The sequence below is a fragment of the Astyanax mexicanus genome, chromosome 6 (assembly GCF_023375975.1).
Source record: "Astyanax mexicanus isolate ESR-SI-001 chromosome 6, AstMex3_surface, whole genome shotgun sequence".
In the NCBI taxonomy this organism is placed as follows: Eukaryota; Metazoa; Chordata; class Actinopteri; order Characiformes; family Acestrorhamphidae; genus Astyanax; species Astyanax mexicanus.
Genome location: NC_064413.1, coordinates 2,776,367 through 2,786,184, shown reverse-complemented (window position 1 = coordinate 2,786,184; position 9,818 = coordinate 2,776,367). Strand labels below are relative to the sequence as shown.

General features: G+C 34.9%; 1 protein-coding gene across 1 annotated transcript; it reads right to left on the bottom strand.

Moving 5' to 3' along the window:
• Nucleotides 1-5,376: 5,376 nt before the first annotated feature.
• Nucleotides 5,377-9,034, bottom strand: krtcap2 (keratinocyte associated protein 2). The gene is made up of 5 exons (XM_007255933.4): nt 8,913-9,034; nt 7,295-7,449; nt 6,567-6,630; nt 6,360-6,426; nt 5,377-5,564 (listed from the first exon to the last, which is right to left on the bottom strand). Exons 1-5 carry the CDS (start codon nt 8,914-8,916, stop codon nt 5,444-5,446), a joined length of 411 nt encoding a protein of 136 aa, XP_007255995.1. The 5' UTR covers nt 8,917-9,034; the 3' UTR covers nt 5,377-5,443.
• Between the last annotated feature and the right edge of the window lie 784 nt (nt 9,035-9,818).

The following is a 9,818-nucleotide window of genomic DNA, read 5'->3' as shown; positions in this document are numbered from 1 at the left end:
GTATCAACTCAAGCTTTTTACTCTTTAAGTAAAAGTGTTTAAAAAATGGTTTTAAAAGTACTTAATGTATAAAAGTAAAAGTAATTTAAGGGTAAAAAATATGGCCATTATTAAAACAAAACAAAAGTTTAGGCCACACCCACAGAGTTCTATAGTGCACTACCCCCCTCCTTAAAACACATTTTTAGCCATAGTCATAGCCATAATGACTATAATGTTCTATTACAATGTTAATGTTGATAAATTTGGGATGCATTTGGATCCCTAGTGTTTCAGCTGCATATATGCCCATTGGAAATAAATGTATTTTAGTAGAATGTAAATATATTAAAGAAGCTTAGTTGAGAAATTTGGAAAACTCGAGTTCTCTTGAGTCTCTGAGCACGGATCATCTTCATATTAGGCTACATGTGTCTGCTGTGTTCTTACTTAGAAATTGTGAGTTTCTTTGATTTGACCAAATTGAAAACCTCTGGAATATAATCAAGAGGAAGATGGATGATCACAAACCATCAAACCAAACTGAACTGCTTGAATTTTTACACCAGGAGTAAAGCAGCATAAGGTTATCCAAAAGCAGTGTGTTAGACTGGTGGAGGAGAACATGATGCCAAGATGCATAAAAATGCATGAAAACTGTGATTAAAAACCAGGGTTACTCCACCAAATATTGATTTCTGAACTCTTAAAACTTTATAAATATGAACTTGTTTTCTTTGCAGTATTTGAGGTCTAAAAGCAGCTCTGCATCTTTTTATTCTCATTTCAGCCATTTCTCATTTTCTGCAAATAAATGCTCTAAATGACGACCTTTATCCGTAGTTTATAGAATAAAACAACAATTTTAATGTTACTCAAATATATACCTATAAATAGCAAAATCAGATCAAATGTTGAGGCATGGTGGTCACTGTGATAAAACTCTTTTATTAAACCTTTTTCCCCCTCATTTGCACTATGCAATTATGTGATAAAGTAGGAATTCTTATATAACTGTATTTATACAGACTGTTGCACTCTCCAAGATAATTTAGGTTAAGTCTTTTTTTAATCATTATTTTGCATTATCTGTAAATGAGTTCTGTAATCTATTCTATAATTGTGCGTGTATTCTGTCGTATTCATGTTTGCTCACAGAGAACATGGTGGAATTAGTTTGAGTCGACACCACCCTCCACACTCATTCTCTGCCTCTCTTTCCCAACACAGTGACTCATAGCTTCCAGACCTCCTCTTAACTCACTGCCCTGTGAGTGTGTGTGTGTGTGAGGAGGGGAGTGTGCGTTTGTGAAATAGACAAAAAGACAGTGTGTTTTGGACTTGAGTCAAGAGCTGGTTGTTATCAGAACATTATTGTAGAGGGTAGGGCTGGTTTGGGCTGTCTGGGTGTGTTGTAAAATAGCGGATTTGCAGTGGCCCACATCCTGATGCTGTTCACCAAAAGCAGGGCGATACGGGCAGTAATCTTACCACAGTACATTTTTTCCATAACTGACGGTTAAACTCTTTAATTAAAGATTTAGTTTCTAAACTGAAAGCAGAAGCATTTCTAAGTGGAGGAGAATAAGAATAAAATATTGTGTTTAATGTGAGCTGGAACCACCATCCCTGCTAATACTAATAATATATTCATTCTAAAAACTGTTGGGGTGTCAGTTCGATTTTTGCAGGAGTTCTTCTTCTTGGTCACGTCACGTGCCTTTACGTACTTACGTCACACGTACAGCCTCTAAAAGAGGATCCGGCTCAGTTTTACTGAACGTGAGCGGCTGGTGGAGCATTGGAGACTTCAGAAGAGGAAACTCAGAGCTCAGTAGCTCATTCACTCATAGTAAAAACAAAGAAACGAAGGAGTGAAGTTTCTGACTGAGCGCTCTCTCTCTCTCTTTCTCTCTCTCTCTCTGACTGAACATAACCTGGAATCGGATTCATCCATTCATTCACCCACCCATGCAGTTTAAAATGATTCTTCTGCATGCTCTGTGCAATTACTCATTCTCACCAGAGAGGGCACTAAAACAAACAAAAAAAAAAAATCAAATTTAATGACAATTATTTGCTGTATAATCAATAGGATGCTCAATTCTATATCTATCTATATATAGTCGCATGTATAAGTTTGATCCCATCAGCAGTGAAAAGGCTCAAATTTGCAGACTTTTAAAAATTGGTACTAAAACTTTGCAACTATGTGCTCTTTAAAGCAGCTGTCTAAAGACAAAAACCGAAGACAAAGGTTATTGGGCTATATATAATTGATGCCCACAGGGTGGGGATGAGACAATAAAACGTTTTGGTTTGGATTCGGTCCTGGAGACACCCTGCCCTGCAGATTTACTGCCTTCCCTTCTCCCAACACCCTTCTATCAGCTAATCAGTTGATTAACAAATTCTTTTAAGAACTGCAGTGGGTGTGTTAGAGCAGAGAAACCGCTAGAATAGAAGAGAGAAACTGATATGTGAATATGCAGGGAGGGGTTAGGGGTTGTCTCCAGGACCAGGATTGAGAAATGCTGGTTTATAGAATGCTAGATATGTAGAAAAGTCAGATCCAAAGGGACTGCATGGGACTTTTTTTTTTTTTTTTTTTTACCTTTTTTTAAATGTATTTTCTAATTTTATTTATTTTATTTTATGTTTACTTTTGAACTGTTTTGCCATTTTGTTCCTTTAATTGATTTCATCCTTTTATTATTTTTTATATTTTTATTTTTGTCCTTTTACCTTTTTATTTCATTTATTTCATCTTTTTATTTATTTTATCTTCTGTTTTACCTTTTATTTTATTTATTATCATTTCCTTAACAACTTCATTTATTAGGTCTAGCTCTATTTCTTAATTTGTGTTTGTTATCTTTCATTATTAATTTTTTTTATTGCTTTGCATTTTATTTTTGGCCTTTTACCTTTTATTTAATTTATTCTATCTTTTTATTTATTCTATCTTTTGTTTTATCTTTTATTTTATTTCTATAATTTCCTTAGCAACTCCATGTTTTAGGTCCTCTATTTCTTCATTTGTATTTTTTTAGCTTTATTATTCTATTATTTGTTTATTTTATTGCTTTGGTTTTACCTTTTTTTTTCAGTAGCAACTTTATGTTTTAGGTCCTCTATTTCCTTATTTGTGTTTGTTGTTTTTCTTATTCTAATTAATTATCTTTTTATTTTATTGCTTTGCATTTTAGCCTGTCCACTTATTTATTTATTCTAGATTATTTTATTCTTAAAAGTCTCATATTGCTGGTTTGTTTTTCTAATACTCTCATGATTTAAATTTTTATTGTTTTGTTTATCAATTTCCTTATTTTACCTTAAGCTCATTAAATAGTTGATTTTAATTTTAATTTAAGAAAAGTTTCAGTCCCTTTAAGTTGTAAATGCTCGGTTGCATTGAAAATTAGGATTACCCTCAATAAATCTCTCTAATGGCTCTGTGTGACTTCACTCAGTCCCCTTGCAAGTGGTGTGCATCATAAAAAATTAAGAGGAGTTATTTAGGAGTTCAATAATAAAGAATAAAAAAGCAAGACAGTTGAGAGTAGATAAACAGAATGGATAAATAATGGATAAATAATGAATAAATAGAATGCTATATAATTAAATTCTGCTTGTCCAGCCTTAGCTTAATACAATTACTTCCGATAGCATTACAGTTAACGAATGATAACTAGCAGAGCAGCTCGGGTCTACTAAAAGCTATTTTTTCATATGTACTGGTCAGTTTCTGTGAGCTGGGGTCAGACTGGGGTGAAAGGGGGCATTTTTTAAGCATTTTTGTCTGTGAAAGCAGCCCAAGGCCTACACCCTCCCTCTCCAGCTCATGAATGTCAGTGTTGGGTGTGTCCTCCTTCTAACATCGCTCTGGTGCATATTTCTTGTGCACACACTGTTCCTCTGCACAATCATTTAACCAAGACCTATCCGCACCATTCAGTACATTTCAGCTGTTCTGAGTCCAGAGCGTTCCTCTCTCTCTCTCTTTAATGTTCCACGAGAGCCTTTAATTATCAGAAACAGGGACAGAAAGCTTCTAATTAAACAAAACAGTCATTTTTACCAGGCAGTCGTAAACACAGGACACAGGACGGGCCGGGCCGGGCCTGTGCAAACCTGTGGGAATCACAGTTTATTTGAGCACTGTGTTCAGCCCAGGAAGGTACAGACAGACGCTCACCTGTCCTCTTTCGTTCCAGAGTCAGTCGTTCTGGAGCCGCCAGCAATCTCCTCATTCTCTGCATACCTAGACTGGACTGGATTAGGCAATAGAAGAACACTCATCAAATTCTGTACTTCTGTCTTTATCACAGTTTTACATTACAAACGTTCAATTCGACTTAATTCAGTTTTATTTATATAGCACTTTAGAGATGGAATTAGTTTTGACTGGATTTATGTAAAACAGACAATATAAAACATTATCTAATGACTGCGGCAGATATGAATAAAACAGCCTAACTAAAGGGAGAGAGGCAGAAGGTAACATAGACACAGAGACACCATTATATGGTCATTATAAAATCTTACAGCACTTCATATCTCACAGCTTCCCTCTGCTGATAACAACTTTTATGGAGATGCGGATTTCATTTTCCAGCAGGACTTGGCACACTGCCCACACTGCAAAGAAAAAAGTACCAATTGGTTTAATATATAATATTCTAATTTTTCTAAGACACTGATTCTTGGGTTTTCATTGGCTACAAGTCATAATCAATAATCAACAATAAAAAATAAAAAAAAAACTCTTAAAATAGATCACTCTGTGTGCAATATAATATATGATTTTCATAATTAATGAAATAAAGTATTTTTCCAATGATATTCAAAATTTTTGAGATGCACTATTATGAAGCAGCATACTGTCATGGCGAGAGGTTCAGTGCGTTTTGTTCAAATATTCAATATCTGAGAGTCTCATGATCTTCAGCAAACCCTGCAGCAATTTCTTAAAAAAGAAATCCATTATATTTGAGCTTCTCATACTTGTGGGGATTTGCTGTTATTAGTAATAAACAGAGAAAATTCAGCTGCAAAAAAAAAAATAAAAGAAAGAAAAGCCACAGGCACTGGATTTGATGTCTTTTTTGTTTTGTTTTAATAACAAATCATTTAACAAAATATTTTGTACGTAGAAACGATTCACACACAGCTCATGATCATGAGTGTATTGATAATTCACTGTTTAATTGGCCAGTCTGTTATTTTTATATATGAACACTGCAAGACAGTGGTGTAAACATACAAACATACATGTCCTTAACAAAACTCTCTACTAAACTGCATTTCCATTTTAATCTGGGTGGGATGTTTCAGTAACTCTCGACTGGTTTGTTTTATGACATTAATGGAATGTAGAAATCAGAATAAGTTCATAAAAAAAAAAAAAAAAGGCTGCTGCTGTGTGGGAGCTGATTGGACGATAACAGGCAGTTTAAGTGCTTCAGTTCTTCCTCTTGCCCTTGCTGGTGGTTTTGGCAGGGGTTGCTACAGGAGCGGCCGCCTGGTAAAGAGCCGCAGAGACTTTGTTGATGTAGTAGAGAGCGAAAAGTGAGAATATTAAACTGTGGATGGAAAAACAGGAGATTGTTATTACACACAATTTCTATTACCCCTAAATACATGCTGGTTTTTAGGGCAAAATACAACCTCTGGCAGATCCTTTATTTGGACCCCAAGATTATTATTTAATATATACATAATATTTAAAAATCATACAAATGTGATTTACTATCATTTCTTTTATTCTGTCTCTCACAGTTGCAACTGTACCTATGATAAAAAAATTACAGACCTCTCCATTTTCTGTACGTGTGAAAACTTGCAAAATCGAAAATCAGAGTATCAAATACCTATTTTCCCCCACGGAAGTCAGGCTTGAGCAGAACCGACACTGTCAGTCAGCTAAAGAATAGTTTACAGCTTCTGTTTACAGAGCTAGTTAGCGTTAGCTATCTTGTCTAAGTAACTGTAAGTTTAAATTGGATCTCCGGTTGATTCTGCATTTTAGAAAGACCTTAAATAAACACTAGGGAAGCACAGTTTGACAAGGTAGCACAACTCGAACAGAACAGAACACCGGTCAAAGTAATTCATGTTCACGCCGTTCACATCAGATTTTAGCCAATCAGAATCTATATGTTTGCATGCATGAATATTCATGAGCAAGAGCAAAAACCTGTCTTTCTTCAGAGACCACTAATGCAGTGATCTAAAACAGGGCTAAATAGAAACACCTGGCATTCATTCATACTAGAGACACAACTAGACATTTTTTTTTAAATATATGAAAAAGAATGATGCAATGAGATCTTTAAAGGAAGTTAAAATAAGTAATTTCCATTTCTTTAGCAGCTTACCAAGTGGTGACACACACACGATGCACCAAACCAGAGGCGAAGAGGGACAAACACAGGCACAACAGAACTAAAACAAAACAAGAAAACAAGAAACAGAGAGAGAGGCTTATTATGCTTGTGTAGAGATATAGACATATTTAAAATTCACATTTTGAATTACGACTTTATGATAGTAAATAAACATAAGCAGCAGATTTGCCTACTCACTCTCTGGGAAGATTTTTGCCTGGAAGCCTTTCCCAAAGACAAGATTCTCCAGATTATTAAAGGCCTGGTGATGAAGGTTAAGAAAAAGTACAGGACAAAAAAAAAATCTTTTTTAGTCTTTTTAGTTTTAGCTCATTTTGGTCTAATGGGGTTGATTTCTTGTATAGCAAAGCCACAAATACCCAGGAGATGGAGCCATTGTGCTAAATAAGGTGAAATTGTGCATCATCTTAACCCAAAAGAGTCCATGGTAATGTGTATGTTTGTGTCCCAGACCCTTTAAAAGACATGTAAAATTCCTTTACAGCACTTCTTCAGTCATTTTAATTAATTAAGTGCCTACGAGACATATACTGAACATCCTGAGAGCATCACTACAGGACAGTGTGTGAATCTGTATTTGTTCGTCTGAATGTATTTACAGAATGGAGATGTACTTTGGGTGAGATCTGGAGATCAAACTAAACAAGCTCCTTTAAAAAGTGCATTTTTGGTTCTACCCCCATTTAAGCATTAAATCATTAATTATATATATTGTTTTACACACAACAACAAAATGTTCAAATACGTGTGAATCTATTGTTCTATTTATGTTACATCAGGTTTTTAACCTTTAAATAATTACAGTCATGTGCCCACAATACAAAATCATAAAACATAAAAAAAAAATCAACAAGCTGCTGTACACAAATGCAGGAATCTTGAAATCAAAGCTGAGATCAGGATACAGTGAGGGAGCAGACGAACAGCACTGAACCCAGGAAGCCTCCCAGGATGGTCAGCCACTCTGAGGAACCCAGCTGCCTGCTGAACATCTGCATCCCTGCGAAGACCAGCACCGACAACAGGCTGGACAACACCAGAGACGTCCCTGTGTTCACCGCTGTTTGAGAAAAAGAGAGAAAATTAGGCTCTTTATTACTTTCTCAGTGTCTTCATGAGGTAGAGTCAGCTGGAATAGTTTTCACAGCCTCTTGAAGTATAAATAGATAAATAGAGTGATCAATTCTAAGCTTTTATTTACTGTATTGTTGATGATTAGTTTAAAAAATGTTGAATATTATATAAGATAAGTGTGCCAAATCCTGCTGGAAAATGAAATCCGCAGAGGGAAGCATGAAGTGCTGTAAGATTTTGTGGGAAAACAAAACTGCACTGACTCTGGACCTGATAATAAAACACAGTGGATCAACACCAGCAGATGACAGACATGTCTCTCCAAACCATCACTGACTATCAATAATTTTTTTACATTTTATTTGGAAATCAATGTTGTTATATCAAGTCCAATGTCAGTGCAGTAATTTCCCAGGAAAATATTACAGCACTTCATGCTTCCCTTTGCTAACAATCTTTTTTTTTTTTTTTTTTACGTAGATTTGGATTTCATTTTCCAGGAGGACTTGGCAAACTGCCCACCCTGCCAAAAGTATTAATTGTTTTTTAGGTTGTTTTTTGGCTTAAAGTAGATCACTCTGTGTGCAATACATCTATATATGAGTTTCCACTTTTTTAATTGAATTACTAAAATAAAGTAACTTTTTAATGATATTCAATTTTTTTGAGATGCTCTAGTAATTCCATATGTCTCCCTTTATTGTTTTGATGTGATGTGTTATCTTTATACATATATTATTATTTTTTATACTACTTCTATTTCTATATGCAGCTACCGGCTGCGTATTTGACACGTCAGTGTACACCCCTCCTTCTGTTCCGGTTGGAAACAAAACCAGCTCTGATCTTTAATAAAACTGCTTATTAAAAATATCTGCACAATTATCATATGTGTTTGCATAGTTTATACCAGGAGCACATGACGAAATTGAGCAAAAACGTTTTTTATTTAGACGTATTTTAACGTATTATATGCTAAGTACACGTAGCCTAGTTGCCTAGCTAGCTAACATAGCCAGCTAGCTAGCAAGAGAAGCTAACCTAGTTAGCTAATTAGCTTGCGTTACCAATTATTAAACTGAAGCTAGCTAACTACATATCTCAATATGCATTTTTTTATTATTCATAGACTTTAATTCAGCACGAAAAACAATTACAATGGCGTTTAAACAGGTAATAATAACCTATCTAACGCAGAAGTGTAACTCAGGTCCAGAAAGTAAAAATCCATCCCAGGGTTTTGCACCAACTGCCTGGGCGGCTCTGCTGCAGCTGCAGCAGCCTGGGATGGATTTTTACTTTCTGGAGCTGGCTTACCCACCGCTACTAACTAGGCTAGCTACCCTAGTAAGCTATAGCCTGCGGCGGTAATTAACTATAAGTCCCTGGATTCACCGCACTGTTGTTTAAAGAGTTAAATACAGATAAAAATAAAAAATTAAACCGTACCCATAGTTTAATCCGAAAGGTGAGATTTGATCCCGGTATCCTGGCAGCTCTCACCACTGTCCCCTTCTTCTGTGAGAGATTCCTTCAGACTGGCCGCTGTGGCTTGTGTTGCTGCCACCTACAGTACAGTAAGGGGAATTTGCTCCCTAAAATAAATAAAAATATAATAAATCTGATATAAATATTTTACTAAGGCATTATACTTTAAGTTTATATTATAATCTGATTAATTGTTCCAGCTGATAGGAAAAGAAAATGGTTTAGGTAGGTATTACATAGATAGGTAGATAGAAGGTAGGTACGTAGTAGGGAGGTAAATATTAGGTAGGTAGTAGGTAATTGTTTAGTTGGATAGGTTTATAGATATGTATGTATTAGGTAAGTACATGAGGTTTTATTTAAAAACTGCCATAAAAAGAACAGTAACGTTTTAACACCTTCAGATCTGACATGTTCTAGCCATAAAAAATAAAAGAAAAAAAAAAAATAAGAATGCTATTTTCTGCCTGCAATGCACTCAAAAACGGGATTCAGTAAAAAAAAATACATTTATGAATAAATTAATACACAAAAAGTTAAACAATATGTTTGTATTTTTTTGTTCATTGTAGTGGAGTCATTCGTTTAACATTGTAATTTTTATTTCATATAACTTAACGTATATCGTTTTTTTTTTGTTCTACACACATTTTAATATTTATTTTTTTTTACTTTTTTTTTACTAATCAGAAAAAGCTTAAAAGTATGCTGTTTATAATATACATTTGGTTGTACTCCTAAATCCTGATAAATACTGATAATATGTGCATGTGGGGCCTGTTTGATTAACCCAACTGACAACCAGAAAGATTTGCCCAGGTGAACATTTTTTTCACCTGCTGGTGGACACAAGTCCACACAGTTACT

What these genes read in the sequence shown, in the direction of transcription:
- krtcap2 (XM_007255933.4), bottom strand. An exon ending in TGTTCGTCTGCTCCCTCACT is followed by an intron (nt 6,631 to 7,294) that starts GTATCCTGATCT and finishes CTTCATCACCAG; the next exon opens with GCCTTTAATAATCTGGAGAA. An exon ending in CGTGTGTGTGTCACCACTTG is followed by an intron (nt 5,565 to 6,359) that starts GTAAGCTGCTAA and finishes TTCCATCCACAG; the next exon opens with TTTAATATTCTCACTTTTCG.